The sequence below is a fragment of the Tyto alba genome, unplaced genomic scaffold (assembly GCF_018691265.1).
Source record: "Tyto alba isolate M040663 unplaced genomic scaffold, T.alba_DEE_v4.0 Super-Scaffold_8, whole genome shotgun sequence".
Taxonomy (NCBI): Eukaryota; Metazoa; Chordata; class Aves; order Strigiformes; family Tytonidae; genus Tyto; species Tyto alba.
This window is the reverse complement of record NW_024881329.1, coordinates 20373581-20393906: the sequence shown is the minus strand read 5'-3', so window position 1 is coordinate 20393906 and position 20326 is coordinate 20373581. Positions and strand designations below refer to the sequence as shown.

The 20326-nt window shown below is 48.9% G+C and overlaps 2 protein-coding genes across 9 annotated transcripts; one reads left to right on the top strand and one right to left on the bottom strand.

The window, feature by feature from the left end:
• Positions 1–13: 13 nt before the first annotated feature.
• LOC104358173 (protein-L-isoaspartate(D-aspartate) O-methyltransferase) lies at positions 14–19817 on the bottom strand. 6 transcript variants are annotated; one of them, XM_032993110.2, is made up of 9 exons: positions 19519–19817; positions 5563–5698; positions 4597–4701; positions 3281–3312; positions 2705–2809; positions 1924–2044; positions 1204–1289; positions 817–986; positions 14–521 (listed from the first exon to the last, which is right to left on the bottom strand). In XM_032993110.2, exons 1-9 carry the CDS (start codon positions 19585–19587, stop codon positions 509–511), a joined length of 837 nt encoding a protein of 278 aa, XP_032849001.1. In that variant the 5' UTR covers positions 19588–19817; the 3' UTR covers positions 14–508. The 6 variants fall into 6 exon arrangements, with proteins under 6 accessions (XP_032849001.1, XP_032849000.1, XP_032849007.1 ...); XM_032993109.2 differs by having other exon boundaries at positions 5563–5701; positions 19519–19816; XM_032993116.2 differs by lacking the exon at positions 19519–19817 and adding an exon at positions 6298–6385.
• Positions 6482–12693, top strand: CCDC32 (coiled-coil domain containing 32). 3 transcript variants are annotated; one of them, XM_042784624.1, is made up of 4 exons: positions 6482–6594; positions 6894–7143; positions 9370–9526; positions 11362–12693. In XM_042784624.1, the coding sequence occupies exons 2-4, from the start codon at positions 6903–6905 to the stop codon at positions 11498–11500; spliced, it is 537 nt and encodes a 178-aa protein (XP_042640558.1). In that variant the 5' UTR covers positions 6482–6594; positions 6894–6902; the 3' UTR covers positions 11501–12693. The 3 variants fall into 3 exon arrangements, with proteins under 3 accessions (XP_042640558.1, XP_042640557.1, XP_042640556.1); XM_042784623.1 differs by having other exon boundaries at positions 6552–6620; XM_042784622.1 differs by lacking the exon at positions 6482–6594 and adding an exon at positions 6656–6800.
• Positions 19818–20326: the final 509 nt, after the last annotated feature.

Genomic DNA, 20326 nt, shown 5'->3' with positions numbered 1-20326 from the left:
CGAGAGACCAGGATTTTAACCCAGAATTCTCAGTGTTGCTACCGAAGATTAAATTAGTTGATGCAGGACAGGAAGAGAACACGCTCTCGTAATTAAACTTTGACAAATCAGGGTAGACCGCTGCTCTGAAACAGTAATTGTGTCTTACTCAAGAAGTAGGCAGAGGAGTCAAAGCGTTTTTTTTAGTGAAGGTTTAAGTACTTCTGCCTGCTTTTGGAATTCTCTGTGAGCAGATGTTATCTATAGCTTATCAGAGAGGGCAGCTGCAGTCACCCGGATCCAGTCACTGTCTGGAAGCAGGCATGGCTCCGAGAGCCTGCCCCTGCTCCTAGAGAAACACCTTTTTCTCCATCCCTCCGCAACAAGGTTTACTAAAACAGGACTTGCCGTCGCAAGCACACCTACTGATAAAGCTTCCGTTCAAAAAGCAGAACCGTACAGACCATCTACAGTCATAAGTCCCATTCATGAGCTTTCTGAGGTCACTTTAAAGATATCCATCCATCTGTCAGAATTCATCCCTGAGGCAAAGAAAAACCAACAGTTACTATTCGCAGCCTTCAGCTCAGCAACAACCAACACAGCTACGGTGTTTATGAAAGTACACAGGCTCCAAAAAAAATATAAAAGCTCAAGTCCTCTGTCTGCAAGCCCTATCTAACAAAAAATTATCCTGCTCTCCTGCTGTGCCTCTTCTCTTTTACAAGCAGCATCTGCTAAGAATCCAGGACTCAGTAAAGCCAGCAGTGAAGTAGAGCAAGCTCACAGGGACAGCTGTGAAGAAGAAACGTTCCTCAAGGGAGAGCAAATTTTTACCGAGGCCACTGCTTTTCCTTATCAGTCAGAGGAACGTAGATCACGCCCATCAGTTGTGTTTCAATGATTTGCCCATCGCTGGTCTTGTCGTACTGCATCAGAACTTGGTTTGCACCTTCGGGACCAACAGGCAATATTAATCGACCTCCCGGCTTCAATTCGTTCAGCAACTGGCAAGCAAGAGAAACCAGAATGAGCAGAGCCAAAAAAAAAAAGACAACAGAAATAAGCTGTGCTGTGAAGGTCATGACACACTGAAAAGCACAAACTTGCCAGCTCCATATAAAACAGACAGAAAAAGCAGCTTCCAGCGGTTCCCTAATTAGTTTTTTCACAGCTACTGATGCAGGCAGCCCACAACAAGACATCTAGCATGATCGCTCTCACCTCCTTGGGTACAGTTGCTGCTGCTGCTCCAACGTGAATGGCATCGTAAGGAGCCTCTTCGGGGTACCCCTGCCTGCCATCTCCCACTGCAGGAAGAAAAAGCGTGCAGAAAAGACCTTTGTTCTGATAACAACTCCATGCAAAAAATAATTCTTCCTATATCCTTTCAACTGAAATCTAAACAATGAAAGCTTTGTAACAAGATTGTGACGGGAATTTGAATTTTGTTGGTTTGCTTTTTAAAAAGGGGGAGAGATTTCTGGAACAGAGCCATGCTAGAAGAGGGAACAAAGCCAGGAGGGCCTTTCAACAATGCAGTGGCTTTGTGCAGGCTTGAGACTCCAGATACAGAAAAAGCTAACTCAAGTTATCCTCCCCAAAAACCACAACAGTGTGTGCAGACCCGTTCAGATAAACTAAAGCCCAGACGTGGTACAGCCACTCTCCTCCAAAAAGCATCTCTTACTGAATCAAGATAGTCACTACACACTTGGAAGCAAGGTGTATGGTAAGACTGCCTGTAATGTTAAATACTACTTGCTTACATGGCAGTGTTCAGGTCAGTGTGGCACAGTGCTCACTTAGCCAGTGGTTTCTGGCAACACCGTGGCAAGCACCAACACAATCGGGAACAACCACTCAGAGAGGCAGAGCTCTGCAGGCAGCCAGAGCTAACACGTTCACCGGAGAGAGTGAGCACCGAGAGCCCGGGGAGCTCACCCACAAGCTTGACACGGCCAGAGCTGAGCAAAGCTGGATCATCTTCCTGGACGTTTCTGATGGATTCATGTACCAACTCTTTAATGTGCTCTACACCCACAGCTTTCCCTGTCGGGCCCATCTGAAAAGAAAACCAGCAAGCACCTATATACCTTCTATATGTACAGAGATGCATCTTACAGGGCAAGTTACTGTGGGGATTGGAGAATTTCCAGGAAGAAACTTAAGAACAGAGTTTCTGAACAGGAGTTGCAAATACTCTGCCCCTTTGCTTTTAAGGCTGAGTAGTCCCAGTTGTATAAGTTACTTGAGGGATACACAGACACTGCCTGTGGGGATTCTTAATAATCTGTCATTTCCAAATAAATAATTATTTGGTAGAATTAGCAGCTTCCATGGCAGGGCCAGTTCTTGACAAACTAACATCCTAAGAAGAATAACTTGACCAGCTTTATCTTAGAAAATAATTTCAGGAGTTTAGAAAACAAAGAAACAGTCTGTGACTAATTAAGAAGGAAATGAAAAAGAACCTACAACGGACTTGCACAGTAGATTAACACACTCCCCTTGACCTGAACCGGGTAATGTACAAAACAGCTCACAGCAGATACAGCATTCATTTAGATTCAAAAAATGACTGAATTTGGGTTTACTACAAGCTGGTCTGGGAGTTTACCCCCTCCTCCCACTTCCTCCTCTCCCTGCAAAAAGCACACACCAGCTCAGCAAGTGACCCGTCCGATGCACCTCACCAGCTAGAAGTGGAGCGCCGCGAGCTTACCATCCTGGCAAAGCAAGCTGTAAGATAGCCGCTTCCAGACCCGACATCCAGCGCTTTTGCACCTTCCACAAGCTGATCCTTCAGCAATTCCAGTGCGTGGGCATGCTGGGTGGACAACAAGGAGGTGTGAAACATCCCATTTCAGTCTCCTCTCCTAAAACTTCTTGTTCTAAGCATTATCTGCTCTGATTTAAACACAGCACACCTGGCATTTTGCCTGACATTCAGAGTGAAATTCAAGTGTTTGATCTGGAAAATATTTTTGCAGAATAGCATTTAGGAAGAGGTTCAGATGTGAAGCAGCAGGGAAAAAGAGGTCTCATGCAAAAAATGGACATTAAGGGCTAGCCTCAGCTGCACAGAATTCCTGTCTAAACATACTTTTAAAAGCAACTTAGAGTATAGGGCAAACTCTTCTTAAAAAGGAAAAAGCTTCACGTATGCAGTGCCTAAAGAAAGCAGCATGATAATCGTGCCCATAGGATCCTTTTCACCTTTCTACTTTAGTATTTAAGAAAAAATAAAATAAAAAATGGCAAATAATTTCCTCCATTTCTCTGAAAAGTTTCATCTTACCATATGTGGTGCACTGATTGTAGCCTTGTACCCTAAAAGGAAAAGGGTGACAAAAGTTATCATTATAGAACTTTGTGTTGGAAGGGACCTTAAAGCCCCTCCAGTGCCAACCCCCCTGCCCCTGGCAGGGATACCTTCCCCCAGCCCAGGGTGCTCCCAGCCCCGTCCAACCTGGCCTTGAACCCTTCCAGGGAGGGGGCAGCCACAGCTGCTCTGGGCTCCCTGGGCCAGCGCCTCACCCCCCACACAGGGAAGAATTTCTTCCTAATACCTCATCTAAATCTTCCCCTCTTTCAGTTTAAAACTGTCACCCCTCGTCCTATCCCCACCCCCTGATCCAGAGTCCCTCGCCACCTTTCCTGTCCCCCCTTTAAGCACTGGGAGGCTGCTCGAAGGTCTCCCCGGAGCCTTCTCTTCTCCAGGCTGACCCCCCCCAACTCTCTCAGCCCGGCCTCCCAGAGGAGCTGCTCCAGCCCCCCGAGCATCTCCGTGGCCTCCTCTGGCCCCGCTCGAGCAGCTCCGTGTCCTTCTGCTATTGGGGGCTGCCGAGCTGGCCCCAGCACTGCAGGGGGGTCTCCCCAGAGCGGAGCAGAGGGGGAGAATCCCCTCCCTGGCCCTGCTGCCCCCCCTGCTCTGGCTGCAGCCCAGGGCACGGGTGGGTTCTAGGCTGTGGGCACACGGTGCTGGCTCACAGGCAGTTTTCCTCCCACCAACACCCCCAAGTCCCTCTCCTTGGGGCTGCTCTCCAGCTGCTCCTCGCTCAGCCTGGATTTGTGCTGGGGATTGCCCCGACCCATGGGCAGGACCTTGCCCTTGCCCTTGTTGAACTCCATGAGGTTAGCACAGTCCCACCTCTCCAGCCTGTTCTGGTCCCTCGGGATGGCATCCCTGCCCTCCTGCATGTCACCCACCACACAGCTCGGTGTCAGTGGGGAACTTGCTGAGGGTGCATCGATCCCATGTTCATGTCCCCCAACTAAGATGTTAAACAACACCAGGCCCAGCACTGACCCCTGAGGAATGCCACTTGTCACTGTTCTCCACTTTCTTTATGCGATAAAGAAATTACAGTTAAAATTACCAATGTGAGCAGTTCTTTATTTTCCCCTAAAAATATGAAAACACTCTTCTCTTTTGCCACACTAAAGCACTTCATTGTCCGAAAACCTCCTCCTGTGGCCTCCCTGTTCTGGGCAGGGAACACCTAGCACAAAGAACTTGGACCTGCCAAGCCATGTCGTGCCCCTCTGTCAGTGTGACAAGCGTAGCAATGTGCACAATGTAAAAGCGGTGACACTTTGCCTTAAGTTACTCACCGATAGATTGAGGAGAATCCATGTATGGGAAATATTTGATGTAGTGACCTCTGTCAGTAGCCAGCAGCACATCAAAGACTCGCTGGGATTTAATTATCCCTTTTTCTGGGAGAAGGAAAAAGACAGAAAGGACTTAAATCCTCAATACTGTAGCAAGAAGAGATTTGGAAGTGGGGAGTACAGTTCAGGGAGGTAGTGGAACTGGGAGGATTCAGCCTTAATAATTGATCTGAGAAGGGACAGCAAACAAAGCTACAGATGGAAGTAACATCCTTTTCAGTTTGTGCTACCCCAAACAAAATCAGGTTATAGTCCCAACCACCAGCCCAGTGTCTCTCAGAGGATGGTGACATACACCCACAACGTCTCTGCGACTGCCAAACGTCATGGAAGGTAAACAGAGTCACACTTTCACTCCTGAAAGCTGAGACTCCAGATCAGGTTTCAGGAGCACTGGCACAGTGAGTAAACTAAAAGCTAAGAGCAATGACTGCAGAAACCTCATCTCTGAGTGAACTCTTATATGGAAAAAACAGCTTTAGCAGCAGGGGAAATTCAAAGCTGTTTTTAAAGGCTTTGCAGCCCATTGCCTGGAGCGGAGCGGGGGCACCAAGCACTACTCCAGCCCCAGGGCATCCCACCAGAGCTGGAGCGCAGCCTGCCAGGGAGCTCAGCAGCTACAGGCTCAGCACGACGTCCCCTTGTGCAGCATTTTAAAAGGTGCCAGGCATTGACTGCTCTAGAGGAGTGGAAAGAAGGCTGTGGAAAGTCCTTCCTGGCATTACATCTTGTTTCCAATTATAAAGAGAACAAGTTCAGATGGGGACAAATACTGGAATTCAGGCAGCATCAACTCCGATGCTTCAGAATGAACAGCATCACAACATATCACTGCTAACACTAAATATCCTCACATCAAGGTGCCAACAGATCCAGTCAGCAGCTTTTGACCACGCTGGTACTCACTGTAGAGGTTGTTGACCAGCTCAGGGTGCGTTTTTCCACTTGACGTCCAGGCCATCGTTCTGGCAAAGAACAGTCCCATGAGTGTAAGTACAGTGCAGGGCAGCAGACAGATCATCCCCCGGAAACGGGCAGCACCCTGCTGAGAGGAGGAATTCAAAACCAGCGGTTTGACAGGCACCCCAGAGCTTCATCTCTCCTCGCTGTAACACAGTCTCACACCTGTGATGCTACTCGAACTACGATGGAGCACAAGGTGCAGGGCTGAATGTCAGACCCTGAGAATCAACGACACTACCCCGATTACAGGCAAGAGCTGTGAGAAATAATTCCCGGGCCGGCTGGCGCTCTCCACATTTAAAATTACGAAGGTTACCTAAAGCAGGCGCTTCACGCCAAGTGCCGCGGGACGCCGCTCCGGGGCCGGGCAGAAGCCGTTTCCAGCGGGATCTGCCGGCCGGCGCGGGCTCAGCCAAGGCTGCCGTGCGGGTCAGGGTGACATGGGCTAACGGACCGGCCGCGGAGGGCCCGAGGCCTGCGCCCCGGCGGAGCCGGCGGGAGCGCACCCGGGCACTGGGGACACAAGATACAGCCCTCCCCCACACACCCCGCCCCGCCAAGGGCTCGGCCGGGCCGGTGCAGGGCCCAGCCGGCCCCTCCGAGCCGGAGCCGGTTGCGATAGTGATACCGATACCCGCCGCGCTGAGGGCCCCACAGCCGCGGATAGCGGCTCCTCACCTCCTCCCACAGGAACACTTCCGCCCTTTGCCGAGGTGGCGCCGCAGCGGATTCAGGTTCCCACACGGCATCCGGCAGACTCCCCGCCCACCGCTGGGCCGCGGGCTAATAGGAGCCCTCTTACCGCCCCGGGGAGCGCGGCGATTGGTCAGGCGCGGATGCCAATCGGTGCGTAGGGAGAAGCTGTCGCGGCTTCCCGTGTTTACGGTGCGGGCGGTGGCCGAGGCGGGGACGGGGACCGGGACCGGGATCGGGGCCGGGGCGGCCCCTCCGTGTGTCCTGAGCTGCTCAGCCAAGGTTCTGAGCGGCCCCGGGGAGCGGCGGTGACAGGGGCATCCGGGGGCAGGGGCGGAGGGCGGGCAGGCAGCGCGGCCTGCGGGGTCCGTCAGGCCCTGAGGGGCTCGCTGGGCCCCTGGGGTAGATGCGGCACCCCAGGGCGATTCACTCCTCGCTGGAGGGGGACCACGCTTCCCCGGGGGGATGAGAGGCCCCTAAACCATCTGGTGACGTGACTCGGGCAGAGGGGGGCAGAGAGGGAGAGGCCTGGGAGAGAGGGGTTTCTGATCCGTATTCATCATTTAATTCCCCCCGCTCAGGACTTCACGATGAGGATGATTGAGAGCGTTGACTCCGTGGTCGCCAAGTCCAGCGAAGACCTCTGGGCAGAAATCTGTTCGTGTCTGCCACATCCCGACCTGAAGGACGCCAGCGATGCTTTTACAGACTCCTTCATGGATTCTTACACCGACGGAGGAAGCCAGGGCAGTGGATCAGATGTCTCTTCCCAAAGAGACCTGAAGCCCTGGGCACCCCTGAATGATTCGGAGGTGTATTTGGCATCCCTAGGTGAGTGTCTGGGACGGCTTTGATGTCTCTATCTGCTTTGGTGCCTGATGACAGCTGCGGCTCTGTGCGGCTGAGGTGACGGTGCTCACAGCTCTGGTTGGAAAGATGTCTTACAACTATTTAAGAGCATCTGACTCGCTTATTGCAAGTGCATTAGTGGAAATGAGAAGCACGGTCATAGCTCCTTCAGGTGTGCCGCAAAAAGGAACTTTTTATCAAGTACAAACTAAAGACTTTGGGGTTTTTCCCTCAAAATAAGTGTGGTAGGGACACTGCTGTTTTTTCTCTGAAGAGCATGTAGTTCCACAGTAGTTGTCTTGGGGAGAGGAAATGCATTCTGAACTCATTATAGAGCCTGCGTGTTTTTGTGTTGCCAGTATTTGTCTCACTGTTTTTGTGGAGTCTCAGGAGACAGTTCTGAGTGGACAGAGGAAAGTAAAATTTCTTTGTGTGACCTGTTTTCTGGCTGGAGAGGAGGGGGACAGGTATGGGAAAGCTAGCTCTGATGCCTTCCCAAATCACGCCTGGTAGAATCTGCATTTTAAGATGCTGGATCATGCAAATCATCTTTGCGCAATTACTTCTCTTAATTTCTGCATAATCTATAAAGCCATAAATTGATTTTGAGCAACATAACAGCTGATACAAGGGATGGTAAGGTTACCAGCACTGAAGTTAACATCCCAGCACAGCTAAACGCTGCAATCTAGCTCTAAGGCCATGGAATTTGTCACCCTCTTTTAAGTGTTTCCTACTCCCTCCAGAGGCCTCACTGTACAGCAGCATTCAACCCCAGGGTGGATGCTCCTCTTGCCTGTTAGCAGAAGCTTTGGGCTTCCCCAGCTGTTCAGCAGTTGGACTGTCACTCCCTCCACTCGTAGCAAAATATTCCAGCTTTATGGCTCTTCTTTTCCCCTTCATTCCCTTCCATGGAGTTATTTTTATCTTGGGTAAGTTTGTAACCCAGTTTGCAGTGCAGCCACACACTTTGTCGTCTTGGCCTGTGCAGGAGGCTGCATGCAGAAACAGGCAAGGAGAAATGGGTAGCAGAAGTGGCTTTTTAAGCTTTTATTTCTGCTAGAGCTTCCATCTTACCTTAGTTGCTGTTTTAGACTAATATTTCACAGAACACTAAGTAGAGTTCTTAGATGAAGGCTGTCACAGCAACAAAATGTAAATTGCTCTTCTGGTATTAATTACTGCTGCAGTTCCGACTTGTTCAGAAAACACCAGTGGATTAATTTTTACAAGCAGGCTTCAGACTACATCTGTGTGTGTTTTCTCATAGCCAGGATGAAAGCGTAACAGGAGCACAAAGTTTCTTTTGTATAGTCTGGCTACATCAACAGAAATAAACCTGTTCTATGTTTGTACCTGGCCAGGATTAGTGATTGCGGAGTCATAGCATCAGCCGGGCTGTATGTTTGGACAGATAGGATAATTCAAATCTCCTGAACTGCTAGGGCCAGAGGCTTTCAGTGACAGCTCAATTCTGTGACACAGGACAACCTCCAGAAAGCTTAACAGGTGGGCCACAGTGTTGTGAACTAGCCCAGTTCAACTAATGATGATACACTTTGCAGTAAGTGTGATTACATGTCAATACCTGACCCAATTTAAGGAGTAAACTGTTATAATGGGATTTTGTGACCAGAGGAATTAATGAAATTTGCTTTTGTACATTGTAATTGGATTACCCTGCATCAGGTAAGGAGGCGTTTTCATTGTCCCCTGTGGCTGAGAAAGTCACAATATCACATTCTGTTAAAAGACACCCAACTAATAATACTGCTGCACTCATATTTTTTTCCCCTCAGTTTGGGCACTACTTGGATTCATGCTGCAATTATTGTGATTTGTATTCTATGCCAATTTGCATGGAAATGGCAGGAACTTAATGCCTGTGAGATCTGCACCCTACTGTTCAGTTTCCGTCAAATCACACAGGAAGTGTGAAAGTTATTAAAACTCAAAACTAGGCAGAGTTGACTGATTGCATAAACCTTATTTCCTTCAGAAGCATCACCTGAAAAATACCATCTTCTATACATACAAGAAATACAGTTGTGCAGACCTGAAATACAGGGGGAAAATACTTTTAAAATAGGACTTAGTCTTGAAAAGTTAATTTAACTTTTTTTGATCTAGCAGCCCAGATACGTCATTTCTTTCTTTTCAGAGAAACATAATACAGATAACAAAGACCCCTCCTTTGCCTCTTCACAGAGAGAAGACTGATGAGAATTAAAGGCTTGTCTCAGGAGGTGACCTCCAAGGACATGCTGCGCACTCTCTCCCAGGCTAAGAAGGAATGCTGGGACAGGTTCCTGCAGGAGAAATTTGAGTCTGAATTTTACGTAGAGGGACATGACTCTGATGAGAGGTAATGAGTGAGTGGATGAGAAGGGACTACCACTTACCGTGTTGGCAAACAGACTTTATTTCTTAAAAACTAAAATAAGGGTTCGTCAGGACTTGTGGTAGGGCATTATGACAAAAATCACATCTCAGTGCAACTTGGTAAGGCTGTCACAGGCTTTCTGAAACAGTTTGATAATGACCATTTGCATCGTACTAGAGGGGGAGACACAGAGCAGGGAGGGTTTGAACTTCAAATGCTGTTGATGGATTTTTGCATCCCTCAGATGGGAGCGATCCAGCATGGAAACAACTGGAACCTACTCTGTAATTTCGCTTGTCACATTTAGGGAAGGAATGGAGTGGAGGAGGGATGTCTCAGATTGCCTTTTTTTAAGGCTTAACTTTAAAAGTGAACCCCAGGCCATTCCCTACATCTTTGTCAGGGCCCAGTTAAGCACTGCTTCAGACACTTGTGGGATTTCAAGGTCTTTATAGGATTGGTACCAGTCCTGAGATTAGATTTCCCGGCGGCTCTCCCTTCCATGCCCCTCTTACAGTGCTGCTGCTCTCTCACCCATTATCCTTTTATAGATGATACACGAATTAAGATGAGAGTGCTTTTCTTTAGCGGTCTCACATTCCCCATCACTGATAATGCTCTCCATATTTCCTCTTTCTGAGCTGACATTTTTTCATGATTGCTTTTAGCTGAGAAGAAGATTATTTTTCTCCCTTGAAGAAAATCTACTTAAGCTAGTTTGGGAGTTTAACTATGAAAAAAAAAATCCATGTTTATAAGGAGTTTTTAGATTCTTTCTTTGACCAGTTAACTTCAATGTGATTTATATTTAAAAACAAACTTTTGTAAATACATATGCTCTTTCTACTGTTTTAAAGACTGGGGATGAAAGAAGTTTCCTCTCTAGAATTTGACTATGAAGTTAGAGGTCACTCCCAAGTGGTGCTGAAGTATTTGATTTGCACTCACCGATATAATTAAACAAGCCTTAACTTTTAAGCACACAGATAATTCCAAGGACATTACCAAGTGAAATTCCACCCTTGTGAAAGGACAAGGGCAAGTTAGTTTTGCTGTGGTGGTATTGAGTGACTCAAATCACACTTCTAGAAGATGAGCATACACACACACATTTAAGAATTATAATATTAAACTTTTAGGATTATAGTCAACATTTAATCAAAGACCGGTAGATCTGTTCTGGTTGGACCAGTTATTATGAGATAGGCTGTAAGACAGTAATTAAGCTAGTATATATTTATAAACATCTATAGAATCCATAGTATGATTAGCATTCTAGAATGTACCCATACTGCCTTTTCTTCTCTAATCTCCTGGTGTTACTAATGGTCACACAGTTTCATATGTGCTTCCTGTTTTGGTTTTGTTCCCCTCCATTCCCCCCGATATTTCCTAATTTTCATCGCAAATAAGCAGTTGTGGGGTTGGTTTGTTTGTTTCGTTTTAACTCTAGTTTTTGTACTTCCAGCCCAGAAAGTTGGAAATTTAATTGCAGTATTCAGCTACAGAGACAGACAAGTAGTTCAAGAATGTACAGGTTGATGTACCTGCTAAGGGTTCTTTTCATCAAGAAAAATTGGAGCGTAAAACTTTTCTAACCATAATTTTAAAAGCACAGCTGAAGCAGAATGTCTTTGTAGAATGAGAGATTCCTCTGGCACCTGGCTTGGTCCCATGACAGACCTTATCCGTGGCAACAGGAACACCTGCAGAGGTGCCAGAAATACATATGGAGGAATTTCCTGACATTTTTTTCATACATTCCTGCGAGGCTTTGCTGCTCTCTTGTTTCACTTTGTGTCTCTGCTTTCCCTCAGCACACTAGAACATCTAAAGCGATGGCTGCAGCCTGACAAGGTGGCAATCAATACGGAGGAGGTACAGTACCTCATCCCTCCGGAATCTCAGCCAGAGAAGCAGGAGACCGAGGGAGACCCTCCAGCTGCCGAGCAGTGAGGTACGCGCCAGCCCTGCCACAGAGCTGCTCTTGGCCCAGCCCGAGTGAAGTTGTATCCAGCAACAGTAATACCAGGGGGACAGAGCAAAAGTGCCAATTATCAGTCATTTAAAAAAATAAAAACAACCCCAACACACAGAAACCCAGCTCTGGACCCCCAGAGACAGTGACTGGCATTTGTTGCGGTCAAGAGTGACGCCTGTGACACAGCGTGTGCTGAACTGAAGTCTTACTTTCATCTTCTCCCAGCCTGTAGCAACCTGATCATTCCAGTCTGAATGTGAATTGTTTGTAATTCATCAGGAGACACATTAAACAAAAAATAGTTATTCAGAAGCATCAGAAAACATAATGGTCTAGGATAGAACAGATAAATCCACTGAATCAGTTTTTCTTCCTGTCTTGTACCTTTTTTATTACTCAATTGGGCATTTTTTTTTCCCTTCCCTGCCAAGTCCACTGTGGTGTTTTCTATAGATCTTCACTGTTTAAGCCTGAGTTGCCCCTGAGCTGTGCCTGGAGGAAGACAGATATTTTGCACCTGTGTGAATCTGGGACCCTAAAGGAGGGTATCGCTGCACTCATTAAATGGATAGCCTTGCTGACACTAACTATTTAACATTCCCCTCTGTGTGATGTACCCTCCTCCAGTTTCCCCCTTTATTGGCCAAACTTTCTAGTATAGAATAGGCTGGTGGGGGGAGTATTTTTTCTCTTGTGGGTCATTTTGTACCTGTTCAGCCTTTCCAAAAGAGGGTCAGATGAGATTCTGTATCAGGAAACACAAAGCGATAACCAGGGAGACTACAAATAACTTGTTTTCATCAGACTTGTGTAGAAGTATCTGACTTTAAATATGTTCTAGTGTTTGTTTTTCATCCTGTTTAACTCTGCAGAGTGTTATTTCCCATTACTAATCAAAGAATCTGTAATCATGTACTTGTATGATGCTTCTTGAACCTGTGCTGTCTTGGCATTGACACTAAGGGTCAGTAGAGGGAAGCAGCATACATCTTCTGTCAGAAAAAGCTCATTAAGACAGAACTTATAGGGGTAGTTCTAGCAGTCTGTGCACGCTAGAGTCACACCATGTTCATTATGTAACTGTATTGAAATACATTTTTAAAAGTAGTTTCTTGAGCAAGCTTCCTTGTTTCCTGTCTGTACAATTATAAATGGTGCTATTATCTCATTCACCGACCGCTGTTTCTCTGTTGGTGCTTCTCCTTCAGTGTCATGACTCAGTGTTTGCTTCCACGATCAGCTTTATCAGTATAACCACCCACCCAGGCTCACCACTCACAGAAAAGTCACGCTCATGATTCTCCGTTAGAACAAACACATTTTTTTTTTTAAGACTTGAGAAATATGATGAATCACCTGAACGTCAGTGATACAAGACTTGCAAGTTTTGTGTCTTGTTGGAGGGTGGTTTTAGTCATCTTTTAAACATCCCTTTTAATTTATCTTGAAAAAATACGTCTGCTTTCCTGTACAGATACAGTGCTGTAAATGTCTCGCACCTGTGATGTCAAGCTGTGACAAAGATGCTTCTGTTTACCAGAAATGGTGTGTGCAGAGAGAGAAAGATATAATTCCTCTGTCTGTACTCAGCCTAGTTTGTAGTTGATACGTTTCCTTCTTGTGATTTAGCAACAACTGTGAAGATGCTTTACATTATTTTGTCTATTCCCATTAAAACTATCAGAGAAAAATATGTTGAAAATAACTGTACTGAAACACAGTTTACATCCACATAACCCAGCATTTCCTCTTGAGGAGGGACCCGGGAGTAGCTCTCACCAGTTCAGTTTTACCAATAGCTCAGGAGCTGAAGGAAAGGGTCTGGGGAAGAATTGTCCAAATGCGGCATTAGCCGAGGTCTTTCGATCTGCACCGACGCCCTGGCGAGGCGCACCCAGGCGCTTTGCTGGACAGGAGACTGAAGAACGAGCCGGTCACCTGCCCTGATTTGCCCAAAACACCAGCTACTGCCAGGAGCTCAGCCCAAGCACCCGCCAGCACAGTCCCCACGCCCCAGGGTGGGCCAGCTCCCACCCCGAGCAGTGCTAAGCCCCGGGGTGGCTGGTTCCCGCGGCGCAGCACCAGCTCCGCCGGCCGCGGTACGGCCAGCAAAGCCGGATGAGCACCAGGAGCAGAGCGCGGTTTTGCTCCGTCGTCACGCTGGACACGAGCCAGGAAGAAACATCAGTTTCCTCCGTCTGTGGCTGTCAGTGGTAACGCGGCTGCAAGACAGTAAATTAGGTCCCGAAGCGCCTCCGCGTTGCCTGTTCAGCAGCGACGGGGACACGCAAAGCTCTTTGAGGCTGGCGGTGAGCTGGGGGCTGCCTTGGGGTCGACACCTCCAGGGGTGCTCCGCAGCATGGCCCGCTCCCCCAGCCCAGCCAGGGCGTGAGCAGAAGGGCTGCAGACCTGAGCTGTCCACTTAAACAAAAGGTTGGTTGGTTGTGGTTTTTTTTTTTGTTGTTGTTTTTTTTTTTAGCTGTTTTGTATGCACACAAGCTATTTATTATCTAGTTTTAACCTAACCACACTTACACTGTGTAGGAACATTTACGCTTGAGCACTCTAACCCTGTGTTGCTCAAGGAAAGGGACAACATCCAGTGCAGGCACTGCAGCGTGGAGGTGTTCAGAAGAATGGACCACACGGTCTGCCCTTCAGCCACCGACCCTTTGGGAACTAGACACAGGATGGGCCTGTCCTTAAATCACCATAAGCGTGGCAAGAACTCTCCTGTTAAGGCCCTGAAGAACTTTACAAGATTGCTTAAACTGTGAATACGCGAGGAAGCGCGACGCGTCCCGGCAGCAGCGTTGCACTTGGTGATGCTACACGTGGTTTAACCAGTGAGGACTTTACTTCAAGCTGTTAGGGTTTATTCTAGGCAGAGCAAGCTGTTTAGCTCCTGTCAGTCAAACTCACTCTTGCTGGTCCAAGCAGTGTTTTCCCTATGGATTTTTTTTTTTTTTTTTTTTTTTTTTGCTTATACAGCAACACCAGCCTTCCTATACATAGAAATAATTCGCATGCCGGGAGATGCGCCAAGCTAAACAAAAAGATGAGCCGTTGGTATCAGCACAGCTACAGAGAAAAAGCAAACTCTCAGTAGGTGCAGCCAGGCCCCCAGCAGCAGTGTTGGGAAGCATCCTGTCTGCACTGTTACACACAAAGGCCTGCTGCCAAATACAGGAGATGATTTTTCAGGTGTGAGAAACTAGTAATCACAAGGAAATGTTAGCCCCCCACCTCGGGTTGTACCTTTCAGACAACCCTTTTCTCTGCATCAACCAGCATTTCTCTACCCCCTTAATCTCCCCAGACAGATGTGCTACAACACCGGTGTGATCCATCACCATTGTCAGGCTGCCAGTAATTTGTTTTCAAGATGAGGCAGAATAAAGTGAAATCCAAGACAACCTGAGTGCTGCCTTGTCAGAGCAACATGAGGGATATTGCCGGCCAAAAGAGCAGCTGGGCTACAGGAGCACAGCGGGCAGCCAGGAAAGGCACGGCAGGGGGAAAAGGGCGCTGGGAAACCTGAGCCCCAGAGCACCTTGTTGAAAGCAGCACCTAATCCAGTGAGTGACTAAGGAAAAAAAAGTACTCAGGCAATGGCTGAGACTGATCAGTGTCTCTGTGGAATATAACCGGCCATAAACATCTGTTAAACATCCCTCTCGAGCGCAGGGCGATGCACGAATTGAGCCCACCGCTCGCCTTCACTCACGTCCGTGGGAAAACGAGGACAGGGAGCTGCCTCCAGCGGCACCACCACGTGCCAAGGTCGGCTCTGTTCGTCTGAGCTTGACGCACGCTGATTAAACACACTCGGTCTGATCCTCCCCGCGCTTTCCCGAGAACCCTCACCCCCACAGAGGGGAAAAAAAAGGTGGTTCACCATGTACCTGAGCTGACAAAGCCAATCCCACCGAAGCATGAGCTGGCAGCACCGTATAATGATGCTGAGAATATTCTGTCCTGCTTTTTAATTGACAGGCTCTCTAGGATCTCAGGTTAGGAAAAATTGCAACCTGCTGCGAGGGGAAGGTCTGCGCTGTGATTGCACTTGCTGTTTTGCAGAAGAGGTGATGAGCACTGCCTGAGCAGCCCCAAGGAGAGGGAATGGAGGTGCTGGTGGGGGGAAAACTGCCTGTGAGCCAGCACCGTGTGCCCACAGCCCAGAACCCACCCGTGCCCTGGGCTGCAGCCAGAGCAGGGGGGGCAGCAGGGCCAGGGAGGGGATTCTCCCCCTCTGCTCCGCTCTGGGGAGACCCCCCTGCAGTGCTGGGGCCAGCTCGGGGGCCCCCAACAGCAGAAGGACCCGGAGCTGCTCGAGCAGGGCCAGAGGAGGCCACGGAGATGCTGGGGGGGCTGGAGCAGCTCCCCTGGGGGGCCGGGCTGAGAGAGTTGGGGGGGTTCAGCCTGGAGAAGAGAAGGCTCCGGGGAGACCTTAGGGAGACTTCCAGTGCTTAAAGGGGGGACAGGAAAGGTGGGGAGGGACTCTGGATCAGGGGGTGGGGGTAGGATGAGAGGTGACTCTTTTAAACTGAAAGAGCAGAGATTCAGATGAGATCTAAGGCAGAAATTGTTCCCTGTGCGGGGGGTGAGGTGCTGGCCCAGGGTACCCAGAGCAGCTGTGGCTGCCTCCTCCCTGGAAGGGTTCAAGGCCAGGTTGGACGGGGCTGGGAGCACCCTGGGCTGGGGGAAGGAGTCCCTGCCCAGGGCAGGGGGTGGCACTGGGTGGGATTTAAGGTCCCTTCCCACCCAAACCAGTCTGTGATTTGCTGAAGTGGCTTTGGGCAGTCCTGCTCCAGCTGCTCTCTGGAGATGTCTTGCAGGTGCTGGACCCTTTGGTTATTTCTAAAAGCCAACCTAGTGACCAACATGCAAAGAAAAGGGTAAGACCACAGCAAATTGATTCCTGGTCATCACCTGCATGGGGCAGGACAGACACTGGGATGTCACCGCAGATGCCTCAAGCTCTGATGCTTCAAGAAGAGTCGCCAGCCCAGGGCAGGGGCAGCAGGGTGGGCTGCAGCTCTTGAGTCCAACACTTGTCTCCAGCCAGAGAAACCTGCAGTGCGGGGCAATACATGCTCTGGAATAAGAGTGACTTATCCTACAGGGCCCGGAAACACTAAAGACGAGGCCAGGGTTGGTTTTTCCAGGATAAGCACGTGCAGAAGGAAAAGCTCCCAGCACTGCTGCTGGCTTGCCCTGGCCATGGTGCATCCGGACATGGGGGAATTATCCAGCTGAATTGTGGTGGACGTGCTCCATCCCAGCCCCCCAGCGACTCCTTATTCTGCTGTCACGTCCAAACTCCATCTCTCATCTCAATTGATCCTTAAAAAGACTTCTGCTTTCCTTATCAGATTGTTCTGCTGTTTAAAATTAACAGCAGCTCTCGACCAGACTGTGATACAGAGACAAAGATGATTCTCTTCCTGCTGATTATTTGGCAGGGATGAGCACTCGCCTCTGAAGTCAGCTCTCAGCCAGCTTTAATAACACCAACCCACATCCATCAGATGGAGACAAATTAAATGCCTTCTCTCACCAAAAGTTGTAATTTTGCAGAACTTCTCCTAGGACACATCTGACAATTTCCATTCCTCTTACAACAAAAATTTCCAGTTGATGATGATTATTATTTTTAATTTTCCCTTATTTAAGTAAGCTATAAAGGAAAAGCTGAAAAGATCTTGCACATGGAATTGGAGCTTTCCAATGAAAACAGAGCTGATGGGCAATGACCTGCTTTGGATCTGGCAGCCAGGTACCTGAGGCACGTTAAATAACAAGCAATCCTGTTGCTGTACACCCCCTTATTATGGGGCATACAGCAATTAATACATCTGACTTTGAAGTGATGCCTGTGGAGAAGCAAGGATTTGTTTTTCCTTCCAAAGGAGACAGAAAAAAAAAAAAAAAAGACAAAAATCACAAATCCCCAAACTTTTCACAAGGGGCAATTACTGCTCCAAAGCAGTTTCATGACAGCATGTTTCTGAATAGCTGAGAGTTTTAAAACTGCAGTGTTTGTCCTGACGCTTCTAATAAAAACTTCATAACAGTGTTTTAGCTGAAAGATGGTGTTTGTGGCTGGGGGAAAGCAGCTGCTTATTTTTTTTCAGGACAATCTTTGCAAAACCAGGGGGGATTTCTGGGTGCTTGCTGCCCTCCCAGTGCCTTCATAACCCACTGCCCTGAAGCAAATGACCCAAACCCCTTAGAGATGCCACGGGGAATTCAGCTGCATGGGCTGGCCAGGGAGGCTCGTCCCCCACTCGCGCTTCCAAACATTTTCAGCTTTGTTTTCACTCTATCTGCTTTGAGATATCTCCAAGATCAACCCCTCCCCTGTCCAGCTAGGATCAGGATCCAAGTCCTACCCTCCCAGAAACCACAACCATAAACCCCCAGCCAACTCTTCCTGCCATTCCCAAGGCAAATCAAAGGTGCCTGAATCTGGGAAGTCATGGAAATTACATTACTGTCCCCAAACCGCCACGGCATGTTCGCTGCCAGGATGGGAAGTGCCTGCGGAGCCGGGAGCGGGGTCTGCACTGGCCCCACACCGCCCGCTCGGCTGAGCTTGGAGCCGTTTGGGCCCAAGAAATAAAAGGTTTTTCCCATAGCTCCATTGCTGTGAGCTCCCTCCACACTGAAAAATAAACCAAAGGGTGAAAATCCTTTAACCGGAGGCGATCTGCCCTGTCTTCGCATCAGCCCGTCACTCAGGTCAGCAGGGTAATTAGCCCCGGGGTTAATTTCAGCTCTCATTACCACCAGGCTTGTCACAGCACTGGTGCATAGTGCAATGGAAACCAAATAATCACTGGGCACTGACATTATTGTTTGCCACTCAAATCTTGTTAGGAGTCGTACATTATTAACTTCATCTTGCCACTGAAATCAATATTGAAGCGATTCTCGTTTCTTCTTTTTAATCACACAATGCAACCGTGTTATAGTAATAAATGCCCAATTAAGGCTGGAAACAGAGGCTCGCAAGAAACCAAAGTCTTTATCCACACATCAATCGATCATGTAGCAATTCACCAACTTGAAATAAACTGGAAATCATTTCCAAAAGGGAAAAATCAGAGCGGAAAAAGCACCGCTGATGTGGCAGAGGTTGTAAGAAAATGCGGCCGGAGGAGGGAAGAGAAGCCGCAGCTCCGAGCAGGTACCACGGAAGGAAAGACGTGACTCGCACACAGCAGCAGCTACACCAGTCACCCCAACACCAGTCACCCCAACATCCCCAGCTTCCCATGGCTCCACACTGTGCTTCAGCCCGCGGGCTCTTCGCTTCCCCTCGTGCCGGCGGGAGCTCCGCCTGCTTTATGCATTGCATCCCTCACCGCTGCGCCCAGGGAAACCTCAAGCTAAAAAAAGGAATTCCCTGGAATTTCCTCCGGCGGCACGATCTGCCCTAGAAACACACGATTCCGGCAGAAAACAAACCAGATTCCCAGCGCACGGCCCTCGGCCTGGGTAAGGCGAGGAAGAGCGGGGCTGGCAGGAGCTCCCCCAGCTCCCAGTTCCGCCACCTCCTCCCCGTCCAGCCCCAGGTCCCCCCAGTCGCTCGGCTGCCGCTGTTTCTCTGCTCATCTAGTCACCGAGGTGGTTGAGCATCAGCCGGGGACCTGACACTGCCCCAGCAACATCCCGACAGCTCACAGCTACAAAGAGCTTTGTGCTTGTCCCTGCACTGCACGAGGCCGACTCCAGCCACGCTTTGATTTTCTTCCCCCTCTTATTTCAGCCTCACAAAAGGCCCCTGGGACAGGCACCCCGTGGGCAGGCTGCTTTTGGCCACAGCTTGGGGATGCACCCACGGGGGAAATCTCTGAGCAAAAGCCCAAGCGTGGGCAATGCCCCAACGGGCTCAGGAGGTTGCTGGTCCCTGTTTTCCCCACACACACACTCCCCAGCTCCCTGGAGAAGGACGGGCAGGTCAGCAGCCCCAAGGTTTGGTACTTACATTTCTGGGTAACCCCTTCTCGCTCTGCCCTGTCCTCGGTGCAGGATCGGTGTAGTCCGGCGCCTCCATGGGAACAAAAGCACCTTTGTACCGTAACACCAAGGAGATGCAAAACCCTTCACCAACAAAGGCAGCTCTTCCCTCTCTCAACTACCAGAACAAACCCAGCTTGGGCTTTTTTCCCCACTGTACTTTTTTTTTCCCCCCTCAAGTTCCGTGAAGCACTTAAATCACTATATCTAAGTTTAGCAAATTGCTTCAGCTCCCCCAGCCTGCTGAGCTCTGCAGAGCAAAAAGAACTACTGAACAAGAATAATCCCCTACAGAAGAGGCCTGGCGTGACCTTTTATATCTAATTAGGGAATTAGTTTCAGCTCCTGAGGCACCTCTGGCTGCTCCAGGCCCAGCTGAGGCCTCGGCCGCGTTGCCCCAGCAGCTCCATGGGCTTTCAGCGCAGTATTTTAGCAGAGCAATAGCCCAGGCTCCACATGGCAGAGCTGCCTGACCTTAAACCTGGTTTAAAGACCTGCTCCTATGGCCCTGACTGCATGTAAAATCTCTGATAAAAATGAGAAAACTCGTTAAAATAACTCAAACCACCCTCTGAGGCTCTGCCCATACAGATAACCTGGGTTGAACTGGATAGAACACATCACTCAGGCATACGCTGAATTTAAGAGAGGAATAGTTTTAGTGACTTCAGCCCTATGGTTCTTGCTTGCCCTAAATCCAAAAATACTTTTTTTTTTTTTTTTGGGGAAACCCCCCTTTGATCGTGGCTGGATGATGTCCTGAGCCCGTACACCCA